We start from the raw sequence: 14,451 nt of genomic DNA on the forward strand, positions 1-14,451 counted from the left end.
CACTGTTAAGGCAACACCAAATTTTAAATAACATAAAAAACTTAAATAATTTTATTTAAATGGAAGTAGAATTTCTTTAAAGCATTTAATTTTAATAAATTAAGTCTTAACCCATGAAAATTGTAGCTAACCATTTCAATTAAAATTTTAGCTATAAAATATTTTAAACATAGCAAAAAAAGGTTATAATTTATTAATTTCACCTCATTAAAGTCTGTTTCAAGTTAGAATTTGAACTCATAGGAGGGTCATCTATTGTGTAGCTAGGTGAGCCATCAATCACAATATTATCTGATCGAGAATAAGTACCTACAGTCTTTCCAGCAATTTTAGCAGTAGGATAACTGCTTTGAATTTGAAAGGGAAGCCGGTATGACGTGTACAATACTGTGCCTGGAAAAGTGACCTGTAAGAAAAAAAGAGTGGAAAACTTCTTAAAAAGATTTGGCAGGTATTCTAACTCTGGTTAAAGTATTAAAAATTTAGGTTACTACTAAAAAAAAATTTTAGGTTTTCAACATTACTTCAATAATTTTGAAATAAAATATATTAACTTAACTATATTAGTACAATTAGAGATAGCAATATCTTTAAGCATAGATAAGTCTAAACTTAAAACAATTTAGACAATACTTACATTGACTATTATCATATATCTATCAGCTACAAGTGAATATGGAGGTAATTCGAACACTTGATTATTTCCAGTCAAGCTTGGTATAGATTTTGATGTGTGATCATTTACTTGAACAACCCAGCTATAATTAACTCCATTTACATATGAGCAATTGAAGTATACCATTGCTTCAAATCGTATTCTTTTGTATGGAAAATGCTTTAAAAAAAAGTAAGTCTTAAATAATTATACAGATTTTTATACATTTTGTTGTGCTTAGTGTTAATTAAAAAGTTTAGTAATTTTATTTAAATCTAAAGTTAAAAATTTAGTTTTAATAAAATATTAAAAAACAATATTCTGTTTTCACCGTGACGGGATCACCAACATTAGCAATAACAACATACGGAATCTGACATATTTCTTTCATAACAAAAACCTCACAAAATCTATTAAAAGACTCTGCCTCATTTGACACTGTCACTTGAACTAGATACACTCCAGTCCTAAATATTTTGTTAAATAAAATATAAGTAAATAAATTTAACAAATTCAATTTAATTTTACAATTGCAAGTAAGCAAAAACATAAAATTTAACATAAAAAATATTTATTTATCCAAAAAATATTTTAAACAAAACATACTACTTAAAAGCTATTACCTGGAATACAAATGATCAACCGAATATCCCTCAACGTATTTATTTCCATCCCCCATATCCCATGCTACACTTGGAGCTCCTTTCCCAAAATTTAACAAAAAAAAACTAAAGCAAAAAAGTAAAATGAAAAAAGACTTTTGACTTAATTTTAGGAAAATTACATTTAAAAATAATTAAGAGTTTCTATTTATATAAATACATTGAGATATAAATATGGAAAACTCACTTTATGGTTTCCCCAAATTTAACACTGGAAGGACACGACAAGTTAAGGTGGAAAGGAATTGAGTTTACAATTTTAATCACCACTTTAGGTGAACTTATTGTGTTTATTGCATTAGTAGCATCCAACCATAGTGTGTATCTAAAAAATGTAAAAAAAATATAGAAAAAACTTTAAAAAACATAATAAAATTATTTAAATTAAACATGATTTGAATGAAAGATAACAAGATTACAAATTTTAAAAACTTAAAATAAAAGTTAGATAAAATTAAATTTAAAATTAGATAATATAGTTGTAATATTTAAACTAAAACTTACGTTCCAGCAATAGTAAAAACGCGATCAAGATATTTTTCTACAGTTGTAACATTGTTGTTAACATCATTTATAAACCAAGTAATATACTCAGCAGAAAAATCAGGTTCATCAATGGCACGAAAAGTGACATATTTACCAGTTACCTGGGTACCTTTGCTACCAGACCCCAAGATAATCAAACTCACATCTAATTAAAAGATACATAAGATTTTAAAATTTTTTTAAATTTTGAAATTTTTTGAACTAATTTTAGTCCATTAAATTTTACACAAAATGACAAACTTGTTTACAGCAATATTAAAAAGAAAAACTCTTACAAAGATTATTTTTATAGAAATATATTTAACAAACAATGCAACTTTAATTTTGAGTAAATTTAACAAACACACTACACAGAAATTTTAAATACACAAACTATAAGAGACTTACTTTTTATTCTGTCCAAAACCAATACATTTGTGAAAAAAGATTTATATCCAGCTTCGTTCCTGGCTGTTACTGTAACTCTTTTGGTTGTTCTTACATATCTTCTTTTATAGGCAAAAGAATAAACCAACATATCTAAACATGTTAAAAGAGTTACCCTTACAATGTACTGTTTATGACAATATTTGGCGTAACTTAAAAAAATTACAAAAACTTTAAATATTTTTTAACTTTACAGCGTTATATATCAAAAATTTTAAATTCCTACCTAGACCACTTATTGTATTTCCTGGTGGATCTGCACCAGAAATTCCAAGTCCAAACCCTCTCAAATCCATTCTCCATTCAACAAATATTCTTTGTTGAGTATTAGGTATTTTCCTTTGTAAGGTAAAGTTGTAGGGTACATCTGTTTCAACCACAATATATTCTTTGTGCCCAAGAAAACTTACATCTGGCTCAGAAACAGTGAAAAAATGTTGAGATACTAATCTGCGCGAGACCACTTTGGAAGTGTTGTAAAAGTCCATGCTTAAAGCAGTGCAAGAAACAGTGTAGTTGCCTTCAGCTGCAATCAAAAATATTTATTTTACAATTATTTAAAAGTTAAAAATAAAGAATTTGTATATAAGAGAATACAAATTTTTTTTTTGATATTGGATAAAAGAAAATCGTAATCTGAACCATTAACAACCAGTTTAACAACAAATTTTTTCTTACTACTAGAGTATCTGTTTATTATTTTTCTAAGTTTTCAGAAAAATAATAAACAGATCATCACATATTAAATATGCACTTGCTCAACTGACAGTATAATAAAATAGTGAGATTAATTTTTTAAGATAAGATTTAAGCATGAAATAATTAATTCCACAGTTTAATTAATTATTAATGTTGCACTAAATATATATGTAAACTTACCTTCAAATCTATAAGTAAAAGATCCATTATACTTCATCATTATGTTATTTAGTTGACCAGGTATTCTGACAACAGTTACTTTTGTATCAGAAGAATTCCACACATTAAAGTAATAATCCAACTTGTATTCAAACACAACTCCTACTCCGTCACTTTCAACATCAAACAACAGTGGGTTACAACCCTTTTTTGACATAAAAAAGTCTAAATATGGGTCATGAAGTTTGCACCAATTATCGATTCTGTGAATAAAAATAAATTGGTTTAGTAACTTTAAATTGTAAATGCAGACATACTTCACAGACATATTTCAAATGCAAAAAAAGTAATTTATAAATAAAATATTTAAAAACAAATTAGAATGCAATATAGTTAAGCACCTTCTATATCCATTTCTCTCCTTTATTTTATTTGCTTTAAAATTAATAAAAGACAAAGGTGAATAAACATTAACTTTTATTTCTGATACAAAATTTCCAGGTTGAATGGTTGCTGATATAATGTATCCTCCTGCAATAAATAAATAAGTATAAAATGAAAACTTTAATTTTTAAACAAGAAACATTTAAAAAACATATAAAAAGACACCCAGATGTAGACAATTATGTTAAACTATGTTATCTAATTCCTTTGGTTATGAGCCACTCAAAGTTAATAAACAAAAAAATGAGAAATATATATAACAATAACAAACAAATTTTAGACAATAAATACCCATTTTCTTTGGCACAAAATCATAAAGAGACATTCTTTTTTGCAATGTATTTGCAAATTGCAAAGTTGTATTAACAAGAACTTCTTTAGAGTGAATCTGTGTCCCATACCATCCAATTTTTATGTTTTCTTTTAACACAAGCCAAGTAATAGATTGAGCATAGTCTGTTATATTTGCTTGGAAATGTACAGTATTGTTTGCCAAAGCAAAATCTAAAATAAAAGTTTGTTTTTTTATAAATGCTTAAATATTACAAGGCCAATAACATTTAAAAATATGTTACTTAAAATAAAACTACTAATTATTGTATTTTAAAAAAATATAAGAACACTAACATGGTGGTAAAGATGTTGTTTGATTTTTTTCAATACTTGCAACTAATTTAATGGGAGGTTTTTTAAGATGATAAGCAGTTAAACTTCCCTTATAATCCCTAATAAGTAAATCTTTTCCAGAAAACCATTGGATGGTTAACACAAAGTCGAATTCTCCAGCAAGATTGTATACATGAGATATTAAATAGGTTGACAAACTGTAATAAGCAAAATACTGATATTAATATCATAAATTGATTAGAGATACAAAAGTTAATTTAACAAATCTATAAAAAGAACAAGTAAGTCTTAGTCTTATTATATTGACTAGTCTACATATTGTAATGCCTATTTTATAAATGAAAATAAATTAGTAACAATTTTATGTTTGTAAAAAAATAACATAAATAGTCTTATTACCTTTGATTAGAAAAAATAATTTTCTCTTTATTTAAAATGAATTGTTTAGATTTAGATTGATCCCCCCATGTTGCAGTTAGGTTACAATTTAAAGTTTTATTCAGAGTAATTAAAAATGTTGCAACCTTATTCACATAGATAGAATGTACCTACACATTCAAAATTGCATTTTAAAAATTAAAGTTAAATCTTAATCAAGGCCTGTAGTATTTATTTAAATTAGTTTGAAAATATTTAAACTTACATTAACAAGAAAGAGAATTGGTTGTCTTTGAACATCCACCATTAAAGACTCAGATTGACTGCTTATATCATTAAACATTCTGAGTGTAATGTTATAGGATCCTAGCTTTTTAAATGTGTATGAAAACTAAAAAATAGAAACAAAATTAAAATAAATTCCAAACCTATTAGAAATAGTATATCTTTATCTAAATTGACTATAATCTTAGTTACAGAACCCTGGGTCATAATATACTATAGAATCATTGTGTAAATATTAGTATTTATGGTAGTTTTAAATCTCCAACCTAATTTTGAAATTTTTTCCTGTTGCATTAAAATTTACCGGCAGCATGGTGTAGTGGTAAGAACACATGCTACACCTCCATGAGGTTGTAGGTTTAATCCCTACTGCTCTCATGCTGTAGCGCCCTTGAGTAAGGCGCTTTAAACGGTATGAAGTCCTGCTGAGCCAGCACTTAATCAGCAGCATAATTACCGGGCAAATATAATCTATAATATCCCAAACTGCTAAAGGCAACTCGAGACTGGGTTGGAGTAACAGTTGTTACTCTATTTTTAAGTCGTGCATTCGACTTTCCCACATCGAGGATAAAGATATATACAAAAAAAAAATATATATATAATACTTATTTTAAATAAATTATAATACTTTAGTACTTACATCTTCTTGGCAGAATAAACCAACAGTTTGTTTATATATATAGTTAGGATCAGACCTTTTGCTCACAGTCCACATATAAACAAGGTTATTGCCTTGACTTACATTGCCATGCCAATGACCAATTGAATTTTCATTTAAATGCAATAACATTGACCCCTTAATACATAAAACTTGATAATGCAAAACATAAACTTAATATAAATACCATTCCTTGTTAAATTATTACAAATTTATTGTAATTAATATTTCATTTCATTTTACCTTTAAATTGATTTTGCTAACTTTTTGCTGTACTACTATAAACGATTGAAATTTGTTAATTATTTCTCCAACCAAATTGAACACTCTTTTTTCAATTTTCCACAGACCAGGTAAAGTAAAGGTATGATCAATAGATTTTGATGTGTTTGCAGCAATCTCAACTGATGAATTGTTATCAGAAAATACAACTAAATATTAAAAATTTGCTTTAATATCTTTTTCTTACATCAGTTCATTAGAATATAAAATTTATTTTAAGTTAAATGAATTTAAGTGTAAATTATGAAAAAACTTTACCTTGACAATAGTAGTTTATAAATTTTTCCATTTTACAGTCAACATCAACATATGAAGTCACATCAACAGCTACAACATGTTGATAGACAAGTGCAACAATTGTTTTATTTAATACAGAAAGTTTTATTGGGAAAGTGATTGTAACATCATTAAAACCAGATTGTGCTGTTAACGTTACTTGATCAATGTCCACATTTTTATTCATAGTGGGTGTTAAAGAAATGATAGGAGATGATGTAATAATTGTTTTAACTTCGGAACTTGTTTCATTAATAGAATGGGGAAAGGTCCAAGTGTATAAAATTCCAAGAGAAATGTCAGGAAAACCTAAACAAAATATATATTTAGGAACAAGTAATATTATGTTATTAAAAAATGTTTTTTTTTAATGATCTTCAGTCTCTGATTTGGCAGTGTAATTTTTTAACTTCAACTGGTGGTTATATTAATAATGAATTGATTATATAATTGCTGTTGTGAAACCATGTTACTATTATCTTTTTCAAAGTATATAACAGAATTGTGAAAAAGCAATTACAACCATTTAAGAAGTTGTTTTTACATTAATGAAAATAAAATTAACAACAAAGTAACGTACCATTAACTAACACCATTAGCACATTCTCATAGTTTGTTACAACAGATTGACCAATATCAAAGTCTTGATTAAGCACAGAAATATTCCTAATAAACATTCCAGCATCTAATTGTGATTCCACATAAGCAATTTCTTTTGGTGTAACATGGTTAATTGCTTGAAATTGAATAACATAAGATCCAGGCATTGGTAAAGGAGGCAGCGTAAAATTAAATGTAGAGGAACCTAATTTTTTTTAAATATTTAAACAAAAAAACTTTAAAAAACTATTCTTGTAAGTAATTAAAAGTAAGTTTTGCTGATAAAATTATATTTTTTTTTGTTTAAAGTTTATATTTAAAACAATTTTTAATAAACCACCTTTGTTACAAATAACATTTAACTTAAATTACTTTTATTTATTTTTTATTGATACATATATATATTTACATAACAAACTTGTTTTGTTGAAAAATGAAATCATAATAAGACATACCCATTTGGTTCCCAGTGGTTTTTGAAGCTGCAGAAATGTCTGTTCCATTTATACAAGAAACAACAACACTAACTTCTAAGTTACTTCCACTAAATAAATTAATTTAAATTTATCATAAACTACAAAAAAGAATTAAAAATTTATTCTAGACTAAACATTTAAAAAAAATAACAGTGTGGTGTAGTGGTAAAAACACTTGCTACACCAAATGAGGCCATGGGTTTAATTCCCACTGCTCTCATGCTGTAGCGTCCTATTGATAAGGCACTATAAATGATATAAACTCCTGCTGAGCTAGCACTTAATCAGCAGCTTAGTTATCGAGAAATTATAATCTATGATATTCCCAACAACTCAAGACTGGGTTGGGGTAACAGTTGTTACTCCATGTTTAGGGCACGCATTCAACCTTGCCGAGGATAAAATAAATACAAAAATCGAAGATAAAAATAAATACAAAAAATAAGAGTTGTTAAATTTTATGTATGCTTTCTTGTATGACCAGTTGTAACATTACCTTGCAGTTATTGCTGCAACTTTGAGTGGTGATCCTATTTCACTTTTGTTAGGAGCAATCAACTCAATTCCAGTAACCTTTTCTTCAAAACAAATTAAAGGTGATTGCACGGAAATACTTGAAACTGTGTTTTGTATAACAGCAGACAGAGTGTTGCAGCCAGCATTTGTGGATCTAAAACCCACAAAATATTAAAAGTTAAAACTATTATTAAAGACTTTTCTTAACAAGAAGTTTGTTTTTAAACATTTACATAAATTTGTGTTATTGTTTTTATTATTTACATAAGTAAAGTTAATTTCTTTTACCTGTATTTAAAGTTTTTTGAAAATGGTCCAACAAATACTTTATCTTCTTTAACAATTTTATCAAAAAACTGCCATGTTATCGTAAAATTGGACCCTATAAAAAATATACAACAAAATAAATTTTAAAATCAAATTTAACAATTTAATCTAAAATGACCCCATAGTAAACATAAAACAGCACTGTAACTTTGAGATACTTTAAAAAAGTAAGTATATATTATATTTAAATAAATTATAAAAATGGTTAAAAATCAAAATTTACATGTTGACTAAGAAAAAAGTACATTATGTTAAAAATAAATAAATATATACCTCTTTCAATTTGTAAATTATACATAATTTCTTCACCAACTTCCAAAAACTGTTTGTCATTATTACTTTTCAACAGAACTCCACTAATTTCTTCTTCAACAACAATAGTACACGATGGTCCTAAACTACCAGAGTCACGAATCCTTACAAAATAGACACCACTCCTTTGAAAAGTGTAGAAATATGGAGATGTATTTACCTCATTTGTGATTTTTTCCCTGAAAAAATTTTAAGAAAGTGAAAATCAATTTATTGTAATAACCACAATAAGATATTAAAGCATTTGTAATTATCCAAAGCAGTTTTAAAGTTTAACAACTTAAGAAAATTCCCTTTTAACATATCAAAAGTTTTTAAATTTAACTTTATAAAAAATTTAAAAGTAGAAATAAATTTAACACACCATTGTGCAAAACCTTCATCAGTAATATTAGTAGAAACTCTTCTGTGAATCGCCCATGCAAAGACATTGTCATTGTAGTTATCCAACACTACAATCCTAAAAAACAAAATTTTTTTTATAGCTGCATTAACAATATACAAAGTTAAAATAATCTAAAGAAATCATTTTTTTCAAATAGTCTAAAAACAATACTTGTTATTAATTAATTTCAGTTAATTTTAAATCATTTTTTTTTAATAAAAATAAAATTGCCTTTACCTAGTCCTTTCTCCAACCGATACCAATCCTTGACATTGTAGACCTGAACCCAATCCATTTCCAACTATTGCTAGAGATTTTTCCAGCCTTACAGCTGCTTGGTATGTTGAGTTTGAAATCTGAAAGTTAAAAGAAAATTAAAAAATTATGAACAACATAAACAGTAAAAAGCTAAAACAAACCTTATATTAATATTAAAAAAACGATTGTTGGCCTATTAGCTTCATGCCCCGTAAGCATTTAAAATCCAAAACAGTAACACTGTAAAGGATACCATAATACAAAAAATTGGTAAATACCTGTACTTCAACATTAAACCTTCCTCCCCTTGAGTATGTATGGGAGAAGTAAATATTAAGAATACATCCATGTAAATAACAAGAAGTTACTTCAGGTGTTCTGGAAATATCGAAAATAAACAAGGTTTATAAGTTATTTATCCACTCCACTAAACTACCAAGTGAATTACAAAAAAATTAAATTTAACAAATTTTTCTCTTAAATAAAGCAAATATTGTAACAAATCCGCCATTTTCGTATTTACTTAAAGTTATTATATGCATTTAGACACGTATTTACACCATCTTTTTATCACGTGGGCTGTACCACGTGACTTGTTAGTTATAATGTATTGAAATGTTATGTATGGAGTATTCGTGATACGAGTTGTGGACGATTGTACGTAATCTTACGCAATAAAATACTGTAAATATTACTACGACTTATTATACAAAAGACTATCAAGCAAAAATTACGTTACAATATGAACCAGTATTTATACAGTGCTAAATTTACCTTTGAGGAGAATTTCTTTCATAACTTGGAACAAGGGGAGAAATGTAGGTTGTATTAGAACCCCACAAATCACCATATGAGTTTAAACTTCTTCGAAATCTTTCAGGAAACCCAAAACTTACTCTTAACGAGCGTCGTATTTTATACCCATCTCCAAATCTTATATCTACACTAGTTGAGCCCTTTACTGTAATGAATGCTGACACCTAAACAAATAATATTTTAAAATCTCAAAATTAAATTATAAATTAAACTTAATGTGGCAACAATTACAAGTTTTTTCTTTGAGTTCTTAAGTTGTTAGTGATACCCAATTTTTATGGATTAATTTTTATCCATATTTAAAAAATTAAAATATATCAATAAAGTAATAAAATTAAAATTATCTTACTTGAAAACAAATCTTAGATTTAACCATAAAACTTCCAGGAGGAAGTCTGTTCTCTTCCTCTTCATTTGGAGATGTAAGACGATTTGGATCATCAGCATAGGGTCCTTCCCATCCATAAAAACTACAACAAAATTTTTTTGAGTTAAAATGTCACTTAGAGTTATTTCAATAGTTAAGTTATTTTAATACACATACTTGTTTGTATAATAATTGTTTTCGCCCCAAGAATTCGATTTCTGACAAGTCATGTCGGTATTGCAGTCCATAGTTTGGACATAACTCAAATCACGAATTTCTGGCGCTACCACTTGGATTAAAATCGATGAATCTAAAATTCCAAATTCGTTCGAAGCGGTCACTGAGATTAAGCACTCTTGCACGTGATTAAATTCAAATATCTAAAAAAGACAAAACGTAATAGTTTAAGTTAAGCTTAAAAAAAATGTATTTGTTAAACCCTTGTTGTGGTTTGCATAATATAAAATTAATTAGAAAAAACAATTAAACATACAAAATAAAAAAAACAATTTAAAATGTTACTTAAATCTAATAAAATATTTTTCATATTTAAGTACAAGAAGGTCACAAAAAAACTTTTCTACAATTTAATTTAATTAATATTTAAGTACCTGTTTATCAGATTTGCAAAAACTAAAATGACAAGTACTGCCAGGTTCTCTGAACGGAGTTGAAGTGCGGGCAAATTTTCCACAAACGTTCCAAATAAAATTGATGTTAACACCATAATATAACTCCGCAATAATCTCCACCGAATCGCCGGGAAGAATTTGAATTGTCTTTAGGCTATTATCTCGAACTTCTATGTAATTGAATTAATATGTAATTTGGTTTTTGCATTCTTAAAATAACACAAACAACAACACAACGAAAAAAGTCCTTACGCTTGGAAATTTATTTTCATAACTTAAAAGTGCCTTAAATCCAGGTCCTGAGCAAAACGTAGCCTATATATTTGAATATTAAGAGAATGTTATTAAACAAAATTTTAAACTATTATTAGGCCAAATTTTTGAGACATGATTAACCTTGTTTTTCACAAGATGGTGCATCCTTGATGAACTGGTCAACTTGGTAGCCGCGTAAATCCAGCATACCAGGCACCGGTGATGTTACAGCCAATTGGAATGTATAAAAATCCGATCCAATCGGATTTTGAACCCTAATTTCTTTACAAAATATAACAAAACGTAATTAAGGTAAACTATTTATACGATTCAAACTTATTACTAATCATGTTACTTAAAATACAATGAAAAGATGTTAAAAAACATTCTTACCAATTGGTATGCTTCCGTAGTTTGTAAACGTGTGCGTAATAACAAGATCACCTCGTTTATTTACGATCGGTATTTGGGAATTATAATTTTGATTTTCAATAATTGATTGAGTTTTCACGTAAGAAAAACTTGCGTTTTGAAATCTTTCCAAACCTATTTATAATTAATAAAGCAAAGATTAAGGAAAAGGGTAATAATGATTAATCATTATTTGAAATAATATTGAAAATTATACCAAAACCTTGTAAAAGGTTTTACCTGTTGGAACGGTTGGGTCCGAACCCAGTCTGACTTGTATTGAAATATTGACAGGTTGTCCCATTAAAACACCTATACGACCAAGTGGGTAATCTTGTTCAATATCTTGGATATAAGGTCCTTCGGTGCGATAGGCACTATACAATTCTTTACCACCACATTTAAATAGGGCGTCGCCTTCACAACTGTAATAAAAATCTTTATTTTTATACCTTTTGAAAACCTATTTAAATTATTTAAATATAATTTGTTGTTTGAATTTACAATGCCACTTTTCGTATAAAATATACACTCAGTATGTTTTTATTTTATAACATTTAACAAATAAATTCAGAGAACAGAAATAAAGACTTATAGTTTACTTATTAAATTGCGAGTATTTTTCGAAATTTGTTGATCAACAATGCGAAGTTGCATTCAACATAAAAAGTTGCACGCAACAATCAAATAACATTTAGCAAACGCTTATAATTTATACCTGTAGTTGCACATGTTTTCTGCGACTTTAGTCATTTCTTCGCTTTCTTCTGCACAGCTACATTTCTTCGAACTTATAAAGGCTAATGGATAACTAAAACAAAAACAGCACAAAAGTTAAAAATGTACTTGTTAAAATAATTTACCAAAGCAAATGTATACCTATAACATAAAAAAATGCGCGAAATTTTTAGGTAAAACTAAACAAAAACTAGATTTTTTAAAAACACAAAGTATGACTTTTTTCAAAAAGAATAGCTCAACTAAATGCGTATATATTGTGTAACTTAGTCAAATAAAGTGTAAATATTTTAAATTTAACATTTAAAACAATTAAATTTATTATTAAAATTTAGCTTTGTTTTTTTGTTATTTTTTTTGTTATAAAATATAGTTTTTAAATTATTTAAAACTTAGATAGAATTTTACCCCATCAATTACAAAATTAAAGATAATACTTGACACATGTAAATACAGAAACTTAAAATCGGAGGTAATTAACACACAAGAAACAGACAATTTTAATCCTTTAAATCTTGGCCTAAACAAAAGCACGACTTGTCTTAAAAAATGAACGCAAAACATTATTGACATAAGACTATACCGCATACAGCCTAAGGCGTAAGAGATCAAAATTATTCAGATCTTTAAACGTGACAAATGAATAATAATCTTACGAACAAAAATCAAAATCTTTTATATTTGACAAAAAAAATCATTTCAAAAAAATAATTTGGATTTTATTTTGTAACTTGTTTATTATTCCTAATTTGTGGCTGTAATATATGCGTTGATATATATATAAACTTTAGTTTTTGAGTGTTTTAGGTTCAACGGTTGATGATATGTCAAATTTAACTACTTCAACAAAATAACACTTGACCAAATACAGGTGTATACACTCATATTGGCGTAAAATGACTATCGCTTAAAATAACGAATAAAACCACATGTAAATTGTTCGAATTATACTCTTTAAAAAAGCTCTTCATACATTTGTTTATTGTATCACGGTAAAATATGTTATGTAAGTTTAAAAATGGTAAAAAATGTGAAAAGACCCAATTCTTGACATTAAAAACAACCAAAACAAGTTAACTAAAAACCAGTATTGGACAACTTAGTTTATATTATACTTGTAAATTTATATATAAAGTTGTGGTTGTTTTTAAAAACAAAGTCATAATAAAGTTTTTGAACTCTAGTTTAAAATAAACCGTAATTCACTTACTGAAACATATATTAAACATATATTAATTTTTTATGATAATTAAACTCTTAAATGTTGTTTAAACATAAGAATATATTTTATCAAATATTTTAAAAAGCTTGCCTTTTGTACGAACACAGTTTACAACATTGAACAACAGTAGTGACGTCAGACGAGTATGAGATCGTACTATCTGATGTTCTTGAGATGTAAAAACATCCAATGTACCAAGTTTTTTGTTCGTTTTCTAAAAGTTTTTAAACATGTTATTAAGAAGAGTAAAAATGAATAAATAAATAATTAAAAAAATAACTACTTGTTTTAATTGAATAAAAATTGGTAAATGATTGAATGTTTTGACGGTAAAAACGTAAAAATAAGTTAACAAGAAAAAATTATTTGGGAATATTTGAGAATTTTATTGGTGAATTTCTCAAAAATATTTTTTATATTTATTTTAAAATATTGTTAATTTCAGTTGAAACAATAGTATACCGCTATTGTCGTTAAAAAATATATAGTTGATTGAGGTAACTTTTAAATCATTCATTTACGTTTTTTAAATAAAATATGATATTTCTTACCTGAATTTCCATAACTAATTTGAGGCACAACCAACGCAATGACAAAGATAAAAAGATATGTCTCTAATTTTTTCATAGTTTTTGTAGTTCTAAGACTCTTGATAACGTGTAGTCCAGTTTAGCCATTTATTGTAACATAATCCCACGTGTTTTTATGTTATCTATTTTTTGTAATACTTTGTAAAGTCATGATACAATAAAAAAATCTAAAAAATATGGTGATTTGTTTTTACAAAACACATGATTTTGGCACAAGTTTAGTGTAAATACAATATAAATGGTTACGTTGATACTCTTGAAATCTTAAAACCTCATTTTCGTAATGGAAATTGTCGTATGCAACACCAATGCAACTCTGCTAGGCTGAATAAGCTAATTAGGATATAAAAAAAATACATTTTAAATTTAACAACTAAAAGATGTAATCACAGCTGTAAAAATACAGTCAATTTTAAACTAAACTAAAAATCTTGTCAATACCTTAC

General features: G+C 26.9%; 2 protein-coding genes across 3 annotated transcripts in view; both read right to left on the reverse strand.

Annotated features, from left to right (window-relative positions):
- Positions 1-6,201, reverse strand: part of LOC145752142 (uncharacterized) — a 21,395-nt gene extending 15,194 nt beyond the window's left edge. For both annotated transcript variants that reach the window (XM_082568360.1, XM_082568359.1), the window contains exons 1-17: positions 6,083-6,201; positions 5,786-5,973; positions 5,525-5,680; positions 4,862-4,987; positions 4,618-4,766; positions 4,219-4,415; positions 3,883-4,095; positions 3,549-3,678; positions 3,169-3,410; positions 2,516-2,815; positions 2,251-2,382; positions 1,822-2,008; positions 1,505-1,642; positions 1,279-1,383; positions 987-1,122; positions 638-835; positions 204-406 (exon numbers count right to left, since the gene is read on the reverse strand). In XM_082568360.1, the coding sequence (XP_082424486.1) occupies positions 204-406; positions 638-835; positions 987-1,122; positions 1,279-1,383; positions 1,505-1,642; positions 1,822-2,008; positions 2,251-2,382; positions 2,516-2,815; positions 3,169-3,410; positions 3,549-3,678; positions 3,883-4,095; positions 4,219-4,415; positions 4,618-4,766; positions 4,862-4,987; positions 5,525-5,680; positions 5,786-5,973; positions 6,083-6,113 (2,831 nt within the window). In that variant the 5' untranslated portion in view covers positions 6,114-6,201. The remainder of the gene's footprint in view (positions 1-203; positions 407-637; positions 836-986; positions 1,123-1,278; positions 1,384-1,504; positions 1,643-1,821; positions 2,009-2,250; positions 2,383-2,515; positions 2,816-3,168; positions 3,411-3,548; positions 3,679-3,882; positions 4,096-4,218; positions 4,416-4,617; positions 4,767-4,861; positions 4,988-5,524; positions 5,681-5,785; positions 5,974-6,082) is intronic.
- On the reverse strand, positions 6,140-12,262 carry LOC145753395 (uncharacterized). Its single transcript, XM_082569808.1, has 18 exons — positions 12,174-12,262; positions 11,696-11,880; positions 11,438-11,590; positions 11,186-11,326; positions 10,769-10,959; positions 10,335-10,537; positions 10,140-10,260; positions 9,749-9,954; positions 9,253-9,352; positions 8,954-9,072; positions 8,696-8,791; positions 8,293-8,510; positions 7,981-8,074; positions 7,673-7,846; positions 7,156-7,244; positions 6,681-6,905; positions 6,261-6,409; positions 6,140-6,151 (listed from the first exon to the last, which is right to left on the reverse strand). Exons 1-18 carry the CDS (start codon positions 12,206-12,208, stop codon positions 6,140-6,142), a joined length of 2,511 nt encoding a protein of 836 aa, XP_082425934.1. The 5' UTR covers positions 12,209-12,262.
- Positions 12,263-14,451: the final 2,189 nt, after the last annotated feature.

The sequence above is a fragment of the Corella eumyota genome, chromosome 5 (assembly GCF_963082875.1).
Source record: "Corella eumyota chromosome 5, kaCorEumy4.1, whole genome shotgun sequence".
NCBI lineage: Eukaryota > Metazoa > Chordata > Ascidiacea > Phlebobranchia > Corellidae > Corella > Corella eumyota.